General features: G+C 41.8%; 1 protein-coding gene across 1 annotated transcript; it reads right to left on the bottom strand.

Annotated features, from left to right (window-relative positions):
• Positions 1 to 6,631: 6,631 nt before the first annotated feature.
• On the bottom strand, positions 6,632 to 19,421 carry APOD (apolipoprotein D). Its single transcript, XM_020887859.2, has 5 exons — positions 19,279 to 19,421; positions 15,795 to 15,944; positions 11,329 to 11,450; positions 9,180 to 9,268; positions 6,632 to 7,124 (listed from the first exon to the last, which is right to left on the bottom strand). The coding sequence occupies exons 2-5, from the start codon at positions 15,915 to 15,917 to the stop codon at positions 6,889 to 6,891; spliced, it is 570 nt and encodes a 189-aa protein (XP_020743518.1). The 5' UTR covers positions 15,918 to 15,944; positions 19,279 to 19,421; the 3' UTR covers positions 6,632 to 6,888.
• Positions 19,422 to 19,954: the final 533 nt, after the last annotated feature.

Raw genomic sequence — 19,954 nt, 5'->3', positions numbered from 1 at the left:
AGGCATAGGGATATTCACAAACACACATTTGTCTGCACAAGGAGGTCTTGTGAAGATGGATCAGAAAGAGATTTGAAAATTGGAGTGATGTGACCACAAACCAAGGAAATGCTGTCAGCCACCAGATGAGCGAAGAGGTAAGGAACAGATTTGCCTCTAGAGCCTGTAAAGGGAGCATGGCACTGCCCACACCTTCACATTTTGAACTTCTGGCTTTGAGAACTGTGAGAGAATAAAGTTCTATTGTTTTCGGCCATCAAGTTTGCAGTAATGTGTTACAGCAGCAATAGGAAAATAATACAATTCCAATGCAATGGAAGCTACCTGTGTTGCAACCCAACTGCAACCCTCTTCTCTTCACGCTCTGGAAGTAACCTTGAATGTGGTGTCTAATATTCTTGAATTTCCTTATGCTTTTATTGCATATGTTTGTAATCTGAAATAATAAGCCACTTTATATATGGTATCATACCATATCCTTCTGCCTATTGCCATTTGCTTTTATCCTCTGCCTCCCTCTGCATATTTTAAATTATATATATATGTAAACACATATTTTATAAATTATGTATGTTGACACATGTAGCTATAGTTCACTTTAACTGTTACATAGTATTCCTTTTATGTGTGCGTGTGTGTATGTGTGTGTGTATGTACATGTGTACCATGATTTTAAGATCATTTCTTCTGCTGATGGACATTTAGGTTGTCTCTGGATTCTCAGTCCTTCAGGCAGTGACACAATGAATATTTGTGCTCATATACAGGAATATTTCTAGGATATTTACCAGAGAATAGAATCACTAGGTCAAAGTTTGTGTCATTCTCAACTTTGCTAGATATTGTCAAACTGCTGTGCAAAAGTACTGATGTACACCTGGTGGTTAAATAACGATTTTGACAGCAGCAGATTTCAGTAAGGGGAAGGATATGCATGAAAAGGATTGGGATGGGAGACAAAGGGAGAGGTAAATAGTTCTAACAAGGAAAGAGTTCTCTACCGAGGCATGAAGCAATTTTGAATTGCTTGGGGAAATTTTTGTAAAATTTTCCCTCTTGAGCCCACACTCTCCCTATTCTGGGATGTCTTCCTAAGGAAAGTATGTATTCTCTCAGGAAATTGGCCTGCATTAGTTGAGAGCCAGTAGACTGGGTGCTTGAGAAGCAACAAAGGGAGGAGAGATAGGAAAGCTTGAATTGAGGGACCTCCAGGAGGATGGAGATAGGCCAGGAGGGTGTGTTAATCAAGGAACCTGTTATATAGTGCAGGGAGCTCAGGTTCATGCTCTGTGATGACTCAATCGGTGGGATGGGGGTGGGGGGGAGGACCAAGAGGGAGAGGATATATGTATACATTTAGATGATTCACTTTGTTGTGCAGCAGAAACTAACACAACATTGTAAGGCAACAATACCTTCCCTCTGGAAAAAAAAAATCAAGGGGCACTGAAATAAACAGAAGTGGGCACCTACACCTCTGCAGGTATCCAGAGGCATCATTAGGGCTTCAGCACGCTTGAGTGAAGGGATTGGGATAAAGGTCTGAATACTTGACTGTGCTTATCAAACTTCAGCTCCTGACAGTGCTTGTCCCAAGCCCTCTTTGAATTTTGTTATGGAAGAGTCACTTTATAATTCAATAAACTATTGCTCCCCTGGGTCTCTGAAGAGGCTGAAGACTTAAGGTTGGCATTTTTACATTGGAATTAGCAGCCTAGGAAAATTCAGGAGAATTAAATATAATACTCCCAATGCATTTACAGAACGTAACATGTTATGGAAGTAAAATATTCATCCAAATACTGTAGAGTAGGAAAAAAGATACATGTACTGATTGAAAAACAGTAAAGTTAAAAAAAAAGAAAAGAAAAACAGTAAAGTGTGAGTTTGTATGTGTGTGTACATTGATAAGGATGAGGAGACAAAACGATTCAAAGCATTGGTCTTTTAAATTTATGGTGTCTTTTCTGTATAAAGCTACAGGTATTCCTCCCTTCTTAGAAGAATTTACTTTATTAACAGTTAGAACTGGACATGGAGCAACAGACTGGTTGCAAATAAAAAAAGGAGTACGTCAAGGCTGTATGTTGTCACCCTGCTTATTTAACTTACATGCAGAGTACATCATGAGAAATGCTGGGCTGGAGGAAGCACAAGCTGGAATCAAGATGGCTGGGAGAAATATCAATAACCTCAGATATGCAGATGACACCACCCTTATGGCAGAAAGTGAAGAAGAACTAAAGAGCCTCTTGATGAAAGTGAAAGAGGAGAGCAAAAAAGTTGGCTTAAAGCTCAATATTCACAAAACTAAGATCATGGCATCTGTTCCCATCACTTCATGGGAAATAGATGGGGAAACAGTGGCTGACCTTATTTTGGGGGGCTCCAAAATCACTGCAGATGGTGATTGCAGCCATGAAATTAAAAGACGCTTACTCCTTGGAAGGAAAGTTATGACCAACCTAGGCAGCATATTAAAAAGCAGAGACATTACTTTGTCAACAAAGGTCCGTCTAGTCAAGGCTATGGTTTTTCCAGTGGTCATGTATGGATGTGAGAGTTGGACTATAAAGAAAGCTGAGCACAGAAGAATTGATGCTTTTGAACTGTGGTGTTAGAAAAGACTCTTGAGAGTCCCTTGGACTGCAAGGAGATCAAACCAGTCCGTCCTAAAGGAGATCAGTCCTGGCTGTTCATTGGAAGGACTGATGTTGAAGCTGAAACTCTAATACTTGGGCCACCTGATGCGAAGAGCTGACTCATTGGAAAAGACCATGATGCTGGGAAAGATTGAGGGCAGGAGGAGAAGGGGACGACAGAGGATGAGATGGTTGGATGGCATCACCAACTTACTGAACATGGGTTTGGGTGGACTCCGGGAGTTGGTGATGGACAGGGAGGCCTGGCGTGCTGCGGTTCATGGGGTCGCAAAGAGTCAGATGCGACTGAGCGACTGAACTGAACTGAACTGAACAAAACTATAATGTACAGAACTATAAATGTTTGACCTGGAAGAGTCTTTAGAGGTGCATCATGTAGTTCAGTTCTTTTAATGACACGCATGTGAGGAGACAGGCCTGGAGGGGAGAGGGATGCTGGCTAAGTCCTCTGAAGCCAGGACTAGAGCCCTGGATCCCATCCGAGTTCCCAACATGCTTTCCATTACACTGGCTCTCAGCTCTCCCAAAAACGTAGTTCAGATTGTCTTATTCTGCTGGAAGACCTACATTTGATGAACCTATTTTCATCTTATATTTGATTTTAGCATAAAAGTTAACCATATTTAACAAATATTCAAAATGTTAATAGTTTCTCATAATTATTAAGATAAAAGTGATTGTGTAGGTGGGAGGGGGGATCAAGATGGGGAACACATGTAAAGCCATGGTTGATTCATGTCAATGTATGGCAAAAACCACTACAATAGTGTAAAGTAATTAGCCTCCAACTAATAAAAATAAATGAAAAAAAAAAGAAACATAAAAAAATGATTGTGTTGGGGGCAACTTTTCAATAAAATAATACAACAATTAGACAACTGTGAAAACAAATATTTTCTAAATTTCTATTTCTTTGGCATTTGAAACTCAACTTGCCAGAGAGTCAGGCTGAACTAAAAGAAAGTTTTTTGGGGTCTAAAGTTTTAAGGCCTACAGGACAAATACCAGCAGCAAAAATAAAAAAGGAAAACAAATCACTCTGTAATTCCACTATTCTAAGACATTAATTGCCTTCATTTCTTTGTTCACTTTCAGTCCTTGATTGCATGCCATCATTTTATGTAACTACAAGTATAACTTAAGTACAATACTGCTGCCTTTTTTCACTCAAAAAGTGAACACTTTTGTCTTAGGGCTATTTTAGGTTGCAAAGAACATTACTCAGTCAAGTTAAATTAGCTCAAAAGAAAAAAAAAGGTGTGTGTGTGTGTATGTAGGTAGGTGTATGTATGAACCTAATCTTAAAGAAATCCAAGGACAGAAACCTAAGACAGCTAAGTTGCACAGGAATTAGAGCTGGGACACAGCCGTCAGCTACTGAAGCTGCTGTCAGAGGCCTTAGGTGGGGTATGAGCTTATCTTTGCGTTTCTCTTCTGCACTATAACTTCAATTGTGCATCGACAAAAATGGCCACCCCAAACTACACGACCTTACAGAGTTATTACTTACAGAGTTTTCAATTATCCTTTCTCTAGATCTCTTAAAGTCAAATTCTGATTAGATTGGCCTAATTTATCTTTTCCATCCAGATAGGCCATCAGAAGTTTCTGTTTAGCTTGTGGATTGGCAGTCATTAGCTCAGGTGGACACACCTTGGTCCTATTGGATGTGGCTGGGTCAGCACAGCACATGTTCCAGACTCTCTCTCTGCAGGAAGCAAGGCCACATGCAGGGACCCCTATTCTTCCTCCCTGCTCCCCCTTCATCCTCCCTACCCCCATCAGTAGTGAGTGTGACGGGCAGGCACCAGCTCTTATGTGACCTTTATCTTCATAACTACAAATTTACGGAGTATATCACATTACATCAGGTGGCTCTTCCATAATTTATGATCTCACTCCTCCACATGCATGCTAAGTCGCTTCAGTCGTGTCTGACTCTTTGCGACCCTATGGACTGAGCCCACCAGGCTTCTCTGTCCGTGGGATTCTCCAGGCAAGAATACTGGAGTAGGTTGACTTGTCCTCCTCCAGGGGATCTTCCCCTCATTCCTCTGCTGTTAGTTTTCATTTTACTTTAGCTCCTTTTAGTTTGGGGGCTGCTACGAGTAAAAGTATGATGAACACCTCTGTACATATATCTCTCCTTTCATATGGAAAATATAAAATAATGTTTATATTACATAAATTAAATTACATTCTCTGAGTACTTTCAGGATGAAAACATAACCTTGCTTTTCTTTTCTTTTTTTTTTTTTGGTTTAAAAAGTGCCTATACTTGCTAGAGATTTATACTTAAGTAGTTAGCAGGAAAAATAACAGGATGTGCTATTTAGTATTTGCTTCAAAACACTATTTGGAAAAACGCCAGAGGTGGATAGGTGATAGCTGAAGCAAGATTGGTGAAATGTTGATGACTATTGGCACTGATGATGGGTATGTGGGGGTCATTTATTTATGGGCACATGGTGGGTTGCTACTGTCTCTATTTTGCTGTTTAATTCCCACTTCTCTTGCTTTCTCTTCTGAAATTTTTGTTGTTTTACGCCATGATGCCCCCATGATGAATTCCTCCCATTTTCTCAGATTCAATGACCCCTGATACTTGCTTCTTAGTTTCCTTATCCTTTCCCAAACACCTGAAGTCCACCAATCTATCGACTTACTCAGTAATTCATTCACACAAGAATTGTGAGCCTATGTATTGGGCAAGACACTGTAACAGGTGCAAAATGTAGTCACGTTTTGTTGTTTTAGATGCTATTAGACAGCCGTTAAGAGCTATTAACACAATCATAACTTATCTTGTACCGTGAGGTAGGAGCTAGACAATCAGCTTAACACTCTGGGAAGAACTGTAGAAGACAAGCCAGGCGCCCTCCACTGGGGTGGGCAGTGACATAAGGCACAGGAAGCAGCAGAAGGCTGAGATGTGGGAAGAGGCTTTTCTTTAATACCTAACGCTTCCTGCTCACCTCTTTGTCTAGTGAGTTTCAGCCTTTAGGAATTTTGAACTGCAAGCTACAATTTGAGGTCATGTTTATTTAGTAAAATGAAAATGATACATATTAAGTTTCTTGGAATTTTTATAACCTTTAATATAAAGCAGTGAAGAGTCTCAAATGCTCCAGGAAATGAATATTTTATATATGTGCTGAAAATGCAAAAATCTAATCAAATGGCTTCATTTTCTATTCATTTCCCAAACATTAATGGATTACAACTTTTATGTGACATAAGAGTAATCGCAGGGTGATCATTTTGAGGCTGTTCTGATTTTAAGAGTCAAAATGTAAAAAAAAAAAAAAAAAAATCAGCAGCAAGCTCCAGGTGCTTCCTGACTCCTTGAAGCTGGAATGCCCCAAGGTGTGACTGTACCACCTCGTAAGTGCCTGTGTCTGGCAGGTGTTCAGATCTTCTCGGAGCTTCCCCGGCTCCCTCCACATGCCTCTGCCTTTGCACCCCTCAGCTTGGATTAAAATCCACATCCCTACTTGTCAGTCTCCCTCGCTAGTCTGTGAGCTTCTGTGAGAGGAAATGGATTCTATTTCTCAATGCCTGGAATGCTCTTGAGTCCCAGTAAATATCAGCTGAATAAAAGACAAAAAAATTATTTTCTTAAAAAATTCCCATAGCTTCTACCTCACAGATTCTCTTCATTGCACAGACTCAAAATGGTCCCATTCTTCACCTGGTTCTGAAGACCTCCTGAGAGCAAAGGTTTCCAGGAAACTGCCTGTCAGAGACTCAAAAATTCCATAGAATTCCCCCCATTAAGGACTGCCTATTGCAGGATGGGGGCGCCTGGATTCGGGTCACTTGAAATGTGCCTTTGCCATCAGCTTTCTCTTTCTAGAAAAAGGATTGTTACATTTAAACTGTTCAGGGCTTCTTTTTTTTTTCAACATCACTGCTTGAGGATTTCCAAACATAAGCTTCTAATTAAAACCCCACAATAATTAGTCCAGTTTAGAATCTACTGTGAGCACAGCAGGTCAGCAGCAAGTTTATTATCAGACTCGCAAGGTAACAGAATGGTGCATGGCTAAATGTTTGGGCCAGCTTGCCTTGGGTTCTTCTCCATTAGCTTCTGCTGCCACGTTTCCCTTCTGGTAGGTGTGATAGTTTGCTCTGGTGGTTTGGTTTGTCTTTATGAGCGTTGGTATAGGGGAAAGCAAAGCAAGAGAAGGAACATGGAGTGAATGCAGCTCCCTTTAGAGCCTGGTTACATGTACTCGGGACAGTTCACCTGATCTGTGATCGTCATTTTCTCAACTTCAATGTTATTAGAGGTCAGGATATCTTTGAGATAGGTCACTGTTTCTGGAGGGAGATAAGGGTTTCTTCCCAAGATCCAAACATGATCCATGTGAAAAAGCCAGATGATTGTGGTACAGGAGTACACGAGGGCGTAGTTCTCATAGTCGGTGGCCAGGACCCAGTATGGAGCTGATGGCATGACTGAGAACCAGAGGAAGGCAGTATTAGGAGGGACCAGGGCAAGAGAAACCTTCATCTCCAGGGTCCTGGAAGCCAGGCTCTGGGATTCTAGCTCTTCTGCATCAGTGGGTCTTAATTTTGGCTTCATGTGGGAATCATATGGGACCTCTGAAAAACACCAGGCCCATCTCTCCCCACCCCAACTCCCAAAGGCTGAACTGGAGCTTGTTGGGACTTGTGAAAGCTTCCCAGTAATTCCAATGTGCAGCCAGAGCTCAGAGCCATCATTCTGGATCCCCAATCCCTGACCGCAGGTTAGTACCTGGAAGGTGCTGGAGGTTTGGAGGTATCTGGAGGTTTGGCCAGATCCCCTGGACTGACAGGTGAACTGAGCACAGGTGCCCATGGAGCCATTACTTAGTGAGTGGAGTTAAGAAGGTAAGATCAGGGGCCCCAGGCTTTCCAGGTTTGTACCATCCAGCTTCCTCTATAATCCACCTACAGGAGGAGGTAGGGGCTAATGTTGGTTTGTTTTTCTTCTTGTGTGAACTTTGAAAATCCCACTATTCTTTTTTTTTTTTAATTTTTTTCCCCCCCCACTATTCTTAAGAATATGGTGAGTCAGGTGATGGCTGTTGTCTAGTCACTCGGTCATGTCTGACTCTCTGTGACCCCATGGACTGTAGCCCACCAGGCTCCTCTGTCCATGTGATTTCCCAAGCAAGAATACTGGAGTGAGTTGCCATTTCCTGCTCCAGAGGATCTTCCAAAGCCAAGGGTAGAACCCGCATCTCCTTCATCTCCTGCATTAGCAGGTGAGTTTTTCACCATTGAGCCCCTGGGGAAGCCCGAATAAGGTGGTAACAGGTTACAAATTCCTCCTCGCAAAGGGTCTATGGAGGTTCACTGATTGACATCTGAGTAGTGTTGAAAGTTCCATATTAAAAGGGTCTTTAAGAAGAGAGATGGAGGGTTTACTTTCTCCATTTGAATCCATCAATTTCCTCTGTGAACCTGACCTCCACAGCCAAGCCAAGTGTGTGGCTCAGTGGCACTGGCTCCATTTGTCAGCTCCATCTTAGGCCTGCAGTCTTACCCCTCCCCTTTTTTGCCCTACTGAGCTTTAGCTTACTCACAAGGAAAGCACCCAAGCCAAATAAGCTCCCTACGGTCTTTATCTGATTTTTGATATGAAAACTGAAAGAATGTCTTTTGCTGACACAGGTTGTTAATGGTCATGAAACCCCTGGGGTGAGGGTGGGGGGAAGCAAATCCCTCAGTTTCTGTCAGTGTGGACATGCTTCCTTTAGTAGTCAGATTCTATTTTTAGCTATGGCCCCATTAAGCATCCCTGTCCCCCTTTTGGCAGAATGCAGTGCAGCTGGGAATGCCTCTGATGGTCATCTACATGATTCTGCCTGGATGTAAGTTACCCATAATAAACAAAATCATTCTTTATGGAGTTGCCTATTTTCTTTTCCAGTCTCAAAGTTCCTTCTAAGTTCAGAGGATATTATTCGGTAACTCCACCTCCCAACACCAAGGAAAACCCATTGTCCAACTGGGAGGGGAAACAAATGAAACCCCAACAATTTTGGCCAAAAAGTGGCAAACAGAGCCGGGACTCCAACTTACCTTCACTCTTACCATCTCTTGCTTTTAAACTTTCTTACATGTTAACTGTTTTTCTAATAATGACTACTTTTTCAGTTGTTAGTTCCCTCTGGGAAAGAAGACTGGCTTGAGTCTCCTACTGCTCATGCCCAACGGGCTTCAATCTGTGCTTCCTCCATTGGCTTACTTCCTGTAGTTTTATAATAAATCACCTGGGTTCTTGTCAGTATCCACACTGACATGTAAGCTTCACAGGGACATTGGCCAGCTCTGTCTTGTTCATCTTTGCATTTCCAGGGCCTAGCCCAGCATATGGCAGGTAGGAGGTGGTCCACAGGTAATTATGCATTGAATCAGTATAGGTGATGCTCAGAGGTGACAGGACTGCTCTGACCCAGGGCTCTAGCCTTCAGTTTGTCGAGCTCCTGTCCCTGAAACCTCCTGAGAGAAGTGTATACTTACACCAGAAAAACTTAACTCCCAGCTTGGCAGGCTCTGTGATGTTCTCCTGGGTGGCTTCACCTTCAATTTGATTCACAGTTCCATCAGCTCTGCAATGAGTCAAAAACAGAAAACAACAAACAAACAAAAAAAACCTGAACTAGTTAAAAGCCAAAAATCAATGAAAGGTAAGATTTGTGACACCAACAATCATGGTGGCCAACAGTGCAATTTCTGGGTAGGAGATTTTTGAAGGTAGGCTGGGTCCTGGTTCCATTCCCTCCCCTTTGCTTTATTGCTGTCTCTGGACTGAGCAGAGGAAGACAGTTCTAGGGTTATAAGGATCAACAATTGCAATGGCCAAGGACTGGATGATATGTGAGACCCTGGCACTTCAACCTGTTTTTCAGAGTATATGTAGTGGCCTACAAGGCTGTTTCTTGCTCTTGGACTCCAAAGTGTGACAGAGGAAAAAGGAAAAATTTACAAGCAAATGAAACAACCTGACATAAAATGAATATTCACTTCTTTAAAAATGACAAGGGTCCAAAGGAAAACATAAAGACTGACTAGATTACTAAAAATCATGTAAAACATGAAGTCTGGAGATCTGCAAATTTCCCCCCTCTTTGGGTCTCAGTCATATCAAGAGGTCTGAAATGAGTCTGACTTTTCTTTATTCAAGACTCTTCCATTATTGTTTTGGTTTATGCGGGGTCAGAGAATCAGCCACTGTGTTGTGGCTCACAGGAAGCTTAATGGGTAATAGGATGGCCATGGGAAGCCTTTCTGAGCCTGTGTAACTTCCAGTCTGACTGGTACTTGTTTTCTTGGAGTTGAACACAGTTCTTAGACAACTTAGGAAACAGGAATGGCAATCCTTCATGTCCAGCTTCTTTCATTTGTCTTCTGGTTTCTTCTCCATTTCACTTCTCCCTGGTTTTACTTTACTTTAAAATTTTTTAATTTATTTTTTAATTTTTATTTTTTGGCCATGCCATGTGGCATCTTAGTTCCCTGACCAGGGATCGAACCCTCACCCCCTGCATTGGAAGTGTGGAGTCTTAACCACTGGGCCACCAGGGTAGTCCTTTCTCCTGGGTTTTGAATCTCTTAAATCTCAGCTTTGTCACTTATAAGCTGTGTGACTCTTGGGCAAATTACTTTACCTCTCTGTATCTCAGTTTCCTCATCCATAAGAATGGATTTAATAATAGTACCTACCTCAGGTTGCTGTGGGGATTAAATGAATAACTATGCTCATTTACATATACATAAATACATGCACTTGTGCACACACATATATATGCATACAGAACAGTGCCTTGCACATAGGAAATGCTTAATTAATATTAGTTACTATTGGCTAATTCATTTCAATGTATGACAAAAACCACTGCAATGTTGTAAGGTGATTAGCCTCCAACTAATGAAAATAAATGGAAAAAAAATATATATTAGTTACTATTGTTTATTGTTACTGTCATGTTTGTTGATGGTGGGTGGGTAGCAGTTCTTACTGGGTTTCTTTTTAAGTTTATATTTGCTTTTAAAATATGAATTTTAGGATCAGTGAAGAAGCCCTCAGTGATAGAAAAGTACATCTCTATAGGCTCTCCTGTTCACTAAACCTAGAATGTGACTGTGTATGCATTTCACTCTTGCTTAATAAGAAAAGGAGTTGTCTAACAGTTAAAACTGTCTGAAGATGGAATAAACTGTCATGGATATTGATGAGCTCCCAGTTTCTGGCAAGATTCAAGCTAAGCTAGATGCCCTGAATCAGCAGGTGATATAGAAAGGGCTTTTCTCTTGGTACTGGAGATCAGACAAGAAAGTCCCTGCTTTCTTTTGCTTCTAGAAGGTCTATTTTGGAGTGAGAGCAGGAATCTTGCAGTTTGGGTTACCATTAAGTCCCCAGGGTCTCTTATAGGGTCTGGGACACAATAAGATGCTCAGCAAGTGGCCATGGAAAAGAATGAGTGACTTGTAGTCCCTACCATCCTGCCTGCCAAAAGCTGTCCTTTCAGGACCTGTTGTGAGCAGGCAGCCAAGACCCAGCGATGTCCCCATCCTCTCACACTAGAAGGCAAGGGCACCAGTCACCCCAGGACAAGTCTGCAAGGCTGTCTCCAGGACGTACAATGCTTTGGAAACCACAACCACTCACCTCAGCTCCTTGTTTATCACTTTGACGTTTCCATTTTCCTTTAGTGAGTAGTTGGCTTGGATGCAACTTCCCTTCTCAAAGCTCACTGGGATCTTCTCAATTTCATACCATCTTCCAAGATACTGCAGAGACAATGACAGGCAGAGCAAACCCTGTGGCTCTCTAGGGACCTGAAAACTCTTCCCCATTGTTGTCTTTCAGAGCAGAGCCCTTTCTTGGGGAAGCCAGGCAAAATGGGCCCCATTGTTCCCAGAAGCCACTGAGCAAGATATTGATTCCAATGGGAATAAGTGAATCGGATGTGTGGGCATTGGTTGAATGCCACCGTCCATTCCTAAAGTGCTCTTATTTAGCTATGCTCTTGGTGTCCCCTTCAGTCAAAACCTATGTGAAATTCTAAACTCTGTAAAAGGAAGGGATTGGTTTAGATGATGTAAGATGTCATCTCAAATATTTTATGATTTTACAAGGTATCTTTGAATTATGTGCAAAGTCAGATATGTTTACTGTGGGAAGCTGGGACTCCAGAATCGATTGAATTCTCCTCATATGACCCCACACGACGAATTGGTCACAGAGGCTTTTGGCATGAGATTAGGATTTAGAAGACCTATATAATTTTTCCCCTGGGGGCTTCTCTCAGACCCTAACTTCACTGCAGAATCAGCTTTAAAGGAACTGAGCAAACATGTGGGTGAGGGTGAAGGGAGACAGTCACACCCTGCTTCCACACATTCCCCGGCATAGAAACTGTTTCAGTCTACAACCTTCGTGAGGGCAACTTGGTAACATCAAGCAAAACTAAAACTACATTTACTCTGGCCCAGCAATTTCACTTATGGAAAGGTATCCTCCTGAAAATAAGAAATGATGTTTGTCTAAGGTCATTCATTGCAGTTCTCTTTGTAATATTAAAAGACAGGAAGTGGCTTAAGTGAGCATTAGTAGGGTTAACTAAATGATGACATATCCATACAATGGAATGTTATACACTCTTTTAAAACAACAACAGGCAATTATCTCCAAGATACACTTAATGGAAAAAGAGCCAGGTGCAAAATAGTGTATATATATTAAGCTACCTTTTATGTAAAACTGGGAGAAAAGGTTATATCGGTTTTCTATTGCTAATGTAACAAATTACCACAAGCTTAAAACATCACAAATTTATGGTCTCATAGTTTTGTACATCTGAAGTCTGACAAGGATCTCACTGGGTTAAAATCAAAGTGCCGGCAGGGCTACATTCTTTTCTAGAGGCTCTAGAGGAGAATCTGTCTTCTTACCCTTTCCAAGACCTAGATGCCATTTGCATTTCTTGATTTGTGAATCCCTTCCTCCATCTTCAGAGCCAGCAAAAACAGATCAACTCCTTCTCAAACTGCATCTCTCTGAGTCTTCCATCATCATACCTCCCTGCCCACAGCTGGGAAATGTTCTCTGCTTGTAATGATTAGATTAGACCCACTGTAAGGTATAGTTCGGGCAAGGCAGAAAAGGAAAGACGACCTCGACAGAAGTAGGTTACCTTTATTCAGGCAAGGAGGGGCGACAATCGGCCTAACGACCAGGCTGAGCGCCGAGAGGGATCGGGAGGCTTCATATTTATAGGGAGGTTTGTGGAAGCGATAAGGGAAACGTTAATCAGGTGGGATATTTTGAGTATTCTTTTGTTGAGATGACATTTGTAGTTGGGCAGGGGGTGATAAATCTTCTGGGCAGGTGTGGGGGTGGAAGGTTTCTGGACAGGGGTTGATAAGTCCCAGACAGATGCAACCGGCCTGGAGCATCAGGGCTTTGTTTTCTCCAAAGTTAGATGATTCAGCAAGAGGCCTTTGAGACTGCTGTTTTCTTTTCTAAGCCCAAAAGACTCCTTCACCCAACTGATAATCTAGGATACCCTTGCCATCTCAAGCTCCATAACTTTAATCACAACTTCAAAATCCCTTTTTCTAATTGGGAAAAATAATTTGTAGATTCTGGGGAATAGGACATGGACAACATTCTTCCTACTGCAATTATATATGTGCTTTTTAATATACCTACACATTATCTCTAAAAAGATACACCATAAACTGTTTTTACTGGTTGCCACTGGGGAGAACTGAGGCTGGGTTACAGGGGTAGAAGAGAAAGTTTTCACTGTATCTTCTTTTGCTCCTTTAGAATTTTGAACCCGGTTTATATATTACCTAGTCAAAATATTAATTGAAATTATTTTAGAAATTTTAAAATGTATTACTCAGCAAAACAAAGCAAAATTAAGGAGATGCAATCAGAATTTGAAATGAAAGCATACTGCAAATAGGTGGCAGTATTGCTTCGGTCACCTGGCTCTTTGTTAAAATGTATGTCCACATTTATGACATAAATTTTCCTCTCATTTGTTAAAGGACATCTTTCAATTAAAATCACTGAACTTAACATGCATTTAAAGCATCAAAGAATAAGCTAAAGGTCAATTGGTTTCATAGGCATCCTCCAAAATAATCTTCATTTTATACAGTGCATTTAAAATAGTTCCATTACTGTTAAGGTGACTTTAATGGTCCACAATTTAAAACAAGGAAGCTTAATTTTCCAGAAAGGAAGAAACTCAGAGGTGGAAGATTGCTCTTCATGTCATGTTCCCTCATGATCTCATATTATTTTTGTGAAGAGTCTTCATTTCTCTATCTATATAAGGAGAATGCAATGTTTAGAAATAATTATGAAAAGGAAGAAGTAAAACTATCTCCATTTTCAGATGACAGGGTTTTTTATATAGAAGACTCTAAGGAATACACACACACGCACACAAATATTGAACTAACAAGTGGACTCAGTAAGGTAAAGGATAAAATAATTAATATCTAGAAATAAAAAGTATTTCTATACTTACAATCACAAATCTGCAAATTAATTTAGGAAATTTCCACTTATAATAGCATCAAAAGAATAAAATTCTTATGAAAAAAATTTAACCAAAGAAGCATAAAACACACTCTGAAAACTACAAAAGACTGCGGAAATACAGAAGACCTAAATAAATGAAAAGACATCCTATGTTCATGGATAGGAAGACTTAAACTTGTTAAGATGGCAATACTCTTCAAATTGACCATAGATTTAATAATATAGTCTCTATCAAAATTCCAACTAGCTTCTTTGCAGAAATTTACAAACTGATCCCAACATTTATGTTGAAATACAAAGGACTCAGAATAGCCACAAGAACAAAGTCAAAGAACTTATATGTTCTGACTTCAAAACTTACTACAAAGCTACAGTAATCAAGACTATATAGTGCTAGAATAAGGACAGACATATAAATCAATAGAATAGAAGTGTGAGTCCAAAAATAAATTCTTACACATATGGTCAATTGATTTTCAACAATTGTATCAAGACTATTCAGTGGGGAAAGAGTAGTCTTCTCAATAAACAGTCTGGAACAGCTGTATATCCTCATGCCAAAGAAGGAAGTTTCCTTTCTATATCACTGATGTATAAAATGTAACTTAAAATGAATCAAAGACTTGTATGTAAGAACTACAACTATAAATCCCTTATAAGAAAATATAGGAGTAAATCTTTATAAACATAGGCTAGGCAACCTTTTTTTTTTAAGATATGCCACCAGAAGCACAAGCAGACAATGAAAAGATAATTTGGACTTCATTAATATTGAAAAGTTCTGTGTTCAAAAGACACACGAATAAGATGATGAGACAATCCTTACCATATATGGTGGAGTTGATTTTATTGATATCTTTTTAGCTCAGGTGACAAGAAGGCCCCTGGGGGAAGTGCTATCCTATCCTGGGCCTGTTCAAGTCACCCATGGGATCCTGCACTCCCGGGAAGCCTAGTTTTGAATCCTACCCTGCATTTACTGGCTGTGTGACCTGAGTGGGTGGCAAGCTCCCTGGCTTTCAGCTCCTTCCCCTGTAGAGTGAGGATAGCAGTTCTTCAGCATCTGCTGTGACCCACTGTCCTCTCAGCCCACCTCGGGGCTCACCTCCATCCTGGCAAGCAATTCCCACACACACTGCCAGCTTCCACCTCAAGCCCCTGGGTCTCCTTCTCTGCGAGAGACTTGTCCAGTGTCATGGGAGCTCCCACTGCCTGCTTGCATCTATCCATGGGACAATCTGAGGCACATTCTTTGCATTTCCTCAGAGGATCCCCAGCAGGAGTGATCCCTGTTGTGCACAGAGTCACCTGCTCGTGAGCTCACCCTTTACTGCTTGCCTGCCTCCTCTGTTTCCACACAAGCCCACTCAGGCTTCCTGGGATCATCTCCCCAAACCTCTCTGCTCCCCAGTTCTTGTCTCAAAGTCTGCTTTTGGGAACTCTTTGGAAGATAAGTACCCACCCCAAGGCTTGCTGCGGCCATTAGAGCAGGAAAATAAAACAAAACCTGGTAGGATGCCTATTCAAACAGGAGACAGCAAAACAAGCAGGAATTTATTCTTTTACTGCACCTTATTCACGTCAAAATTCTCTTGCACCGGAGGACTGGGACATTTCCCGAGATGGAAGGCTTGTCCCTCAGCTGCTCCGAAGAGGCCAGCCAGGGCAGGGAGCAGCAGCAGCGCTGGCACCATCTTTGGGCTGGGTGTCTGGAGACGGACCTGGAGAGGGGAGAACAAAGCAGCTGGAGGCGTTCAGAGCCTCTGAGGGCGCGGAGTCCTTGGAGAAACACACCTGGGCTGGTCGGTCTCTGCATGGGCAGCTTCCCACTCAGCCCACCTGAGCCCCTCATCCTCCGGGGCCGCCGCACTCATCGGTGTGGCTGGGAGGTCTTCCTCCTCTGTGAGCCTCACTAGAACCTTCTGTGCCTCTGTTAGAACACAATCTGCCTGGCATTACAGCTGGTTGGACTTATTTGGCCAGCTTCCCTGCTGACCCCACACAGCTAATTACATATTTTTCAAGGAAGGGCATCATGTTTAATTCGTTTAATTCTCCCTGGACTCTCCCACAGAACCTCCCAGTGCCAGGCACAGTAGATGCTTGTTGAATGAACAGAAGCAATGTGTGTGTGTGTGTGTGTGTGTGTGTGTGTGTGTGCACTTGTTGAATGAACAGAAACAGTGTGTGTGTGTGTGTGTGTGTGTGTGTGGAGGAGGGGGGCTGGCGGGGATTGGGAGAGAGTGAAGCCCTCAAGTGAACCATGAGAAAAAAAAACTAATCGAAAACAAAACCTGCATTTAGTGCCCTATGAGGTTCATCAAAGAAATGCCTCCCCTGACTCCACATCCTCACCCTACCCTCCACTTGCTGGCTGTTTACTAGTCCAGGAGTAGGCCTGGGAACCTTGGGGACTCCAGGATCACCCTGACTGGGTTTGAATTCTGACTCTTCACATACTAAGTATAACTGTGTCCAATGGATGCTTTAATTTCCTTGACTATTAAGTGGAAATAATAATCATACCAACCTTGTGAACTTCTAAGGGAATTAAATGAGAAAATATAGACAGCATTTAGAGCAGTATCTGACACAAACACTCAATAAATGCTATTATGAAATGCAGAAGCAAATTATTCTCTTTCCTGAATTTCTCTTCCTTCCTTCCTTCTTTCCTTTCTCCTTCCCTTCCTTTCTTCCTTAATATGAGGCTACTTTTTGTACACGCTATGCATTTAAGCAGAGAAGGACCAGTAGCTGATGTGAGCCCAGAGCCCTCGGGTGCGGAAGCTGTTCTGTGGGGGGTGCACAGTGGGCAGGGGTGGGGGCTACAGTGCTGCTGGCAGGGTCGAAGCCTGGGTTGCTCCCAGCTTCTTTCGCTGACTTGCTCTCAGTCTGTCTCTTCCTTGTGACTCCCTGCCTGTAGCTGCACGAGAGCTATTTCCAGCTCTTTGCCTTTCTCCCTGCGATGAAGAGGCCTGAATCGAGGCAAGCAAGATGTTCTCAGATTTGAGTTTTTATAAGAATGTGTCATAACTGGGATAATTATAACCACTTTCTTAAGAATCTCTAAATCTCCAAATAACCTTTAATAATCAATAGCTCTTCTTCTGGAGGTTTTGTTGCGTGTTTTTCAAAAGAACAGTTACATAATGAGTAAAAGTTGATGTGAGGTTGAGGGAAGGAGGGACGGTCCCAGAGTCCCCGCCTTGAACAGGGGGGGCTACTTTCCTTAGTCTCTTAGGCTCCGTTTCCCATCAGCCCCTGCCACCAGGTAAACAACATCTGTTTTTTAACCTTTGGCGGGGGTGATGGATTTGCCAAATCCAGCCTAAACCCACAAAAATTTGCATTCCTTCCCAAGCTGTTTTTAGAACCACTGAAGTTCTACTCTTGGCCCCTAGTCAGCTCCAGGCTCGGTGCCCTGCCCAGGAGTTTTAAGCTCAAGGATGGCATCACATTATGCACATTCTCCACAGCCCCCAAACTGGGCAGAAACTTAGAGGTCATTTATCCAATCCCTCCCCTCAGGTGTACCGATGGGGAAGCTAAGGCCCAGAGGGGCAGAAGGCCGGGGCTCAGGCCCCATCTCCGGCTTTCCATTCTGCCACAATCCTGAACTTTGCTGCCTTCTGTGACCACCTCCAGTGGCTTCAGTAAACACCTACCTCTAATACCTGATGAATCTCATTTCACCACATGACAGTTCGACCAAAAGTCAGCTCCTGACAAATATCTTGTTACAAAATGTTCTGTAGTGAGCTGAAATGTGCTCTGCAGGGTTTCAGAGCATAACTAATTATCCCTGCCTGTATCTCTTCCAAAGATGCCTCTTTATTGCAGTAGTTTTTGTCCTATGATTAAACTTCTTGTAAGAGAAAGAGTTGATAATATCCATCATTTTTTCCCAGTGCCCCTTGCATTCTAATTCATCCAATGCTTATTGAGCAACTTCTGAGGGTAAATCACATTATTAATCTGTATCTATGAACTTGGATATGTATGACTTACTTTTGCATCTTCTTCTAACACTAATGGAAAGATTGTCCTAATGAAGAGAGTTCAAATGCTTTTAAAAATAGATATAACTTAAATATTATCTTAACTGGATATTAAATAATTAAAAAAGAATTCTACTAAAGTTGTGGTGCATCCACCCTGGGCCAGGATTGACTCTGTGCATTACTACTTACACTCCTTGAGCTTCTCCAGGGAGAAGCCCTGGTTTCAGTATTTTACATGGACCTGAATCTCTACAACACCCAGTCTGGAAGAGTCCTGCACTGACATTCTCTGTGAACGCAGTGAGGTTACTTCCTGATAAGCTGTGAAGCCAGAACTTAGACCAGGTTTCCCAAGAGTCTACACACCTGCATGTCAGTGTGGACCTAGTATCTGGTCTCAAGGAGCTTCAGAATATTAGGGCTGAGACTTTTAGATTTCACATGACAAAATAAAATACATTTCCCCAAGTATATGGGTCTTAAAAACCATTTTGCTATTGAATCTATAGCAAACAAGGCGATAAGAAAACATATCGCCTGAAGAAAATTTTTCAGGAGATAAAAAGCTTCGCATTTTCTATTAATATTAATACTATTTAATTTAACTATTTAATAATTAATTATATTAATATTAAATGAATTTTCAATTCACACAGCACATTCCAACTCACTTTTTGGTCAATTTTACTGAAATGCACACTGGATAACTCCCTGAGAATTCATCTAGTACAGTATTATTGGTGTAGGAATAAGTCCTCATCATCTAATAATAGTATCAAGGGGGTTGCCTGATGCAAGCAGAAGACTTTGAGGTGAGTCTTCTCAGGTTGACACCCCAGCTCTGGCATTTGTTGGTGGTCTTACTTAAGGCCTGTTGCTTAGGATATCTGAACTTCAGTTTCCTCATTTGAAAAATGGCACTAAAAATATCCCCCTTGTAAGGTCGTTTATGGAAAAATGAAACCAAGTCTGCAAAGCAACTGGCCAAAGGCCCTCAATCATGTTAGTTATTATTTTTAGCTGAAATGAGAATTAAAACCACAGTACATACCTTTTTTATCTAGATGAAAGCAGCTTCCACACGCAGAATCATACACTCTGAGATGCCTTGTCTTGGTGACTGACTTCTCCCCAGATATTTTATAAGCTTCCTCAGGTCACTGATGTTTAATTTTAAGGCATGCCCCGCCCCCTACAGTTCAGGAAGGCTGGTCTAAAAGCTTTGCTCTGTACGAAACACAAAGATGGGATGTTATGTTCATCTCCCTCCCCCAATTTCCTTCACAGCTGCTCTCTGAAGAAGAAACAAGGAGATATTGTCCGTGTGTGTGAGAGAGAGAGAGGGAAAGACAAAGTGTATTTCATTCAAAACATCTTTTTTTGCTGTGTGGATTTTTTAATTTAATTTTCTCAGTCAGAATGCACTTTTAAGTTCCAGTAAGAAGAGCTGTTACATGTGTTCAAACATCTGTTATTTATTTTTCATTTTTCGTGTAAATGGAAAAGTAACAAACCCCGTTTCCCGAAAATGGAGGCTGAATTCCACCCGTGTGGTCCCTGGCCTGGAATGTGACAGCAGCCGCAGAGTGAAGGTTAGGAATGAGAGTTGGCTTTCTCTGTGATCCTGGGCAAGCCACCCACTTCTCAGAGCTTCAGTCTCCCCACTGTGAAGGACAGACTCTCATTTCTATCTCTACCAGAGCTAGGTGTGTAGGGCTAAAAGCTGA

The sequence above is a fragment of the Odocoileus virginianus genome, chromosome 4, assembly GCF_023699985.2.
Source record: "Odocoileus virginianus isolate 20LAN1187 ecotype Illinois chromosome 4, Ovbor_1.2, whole genome shotgun sequence".
NCBI classification, from domain to species: Eukaryota; Metazoa; Chordata; class Mammalia; order Artiodactyla; family Cervidae; genus Odocoileus; species Odocoileus virginianus.
The sequence above is the reverse complement of the archived record's forward strand: the minus strand, read 5'-3'. Positions and strand labels throughout refer to the sequence as shown.

Bases quoted from the DNA above. Each gene is read 5' to 3' on its own strand.
- APOD (XM_020887859.2), bottom strand. From the start codon at position 15,917: ATGGTGCCAGCGCTGCTGCTGCTCCCTGCCCTGGCTGGCCTCTTCGGA. The intron at 9,269-11,328 runs GTGAGTGGTTGT...GACTCATTGCAG, and splicing joins GTGATAAACAAGGAGCTGAG to AGCTGATGGAACTGTGAATC. The intron at 7,125-9,179 runs GTAAGTATACAC...TCTGGTTCTCAG, and splicing joins GGGAGTTAAGTTTTTCTGGT to TCATGCCATCAGCTCCATAC.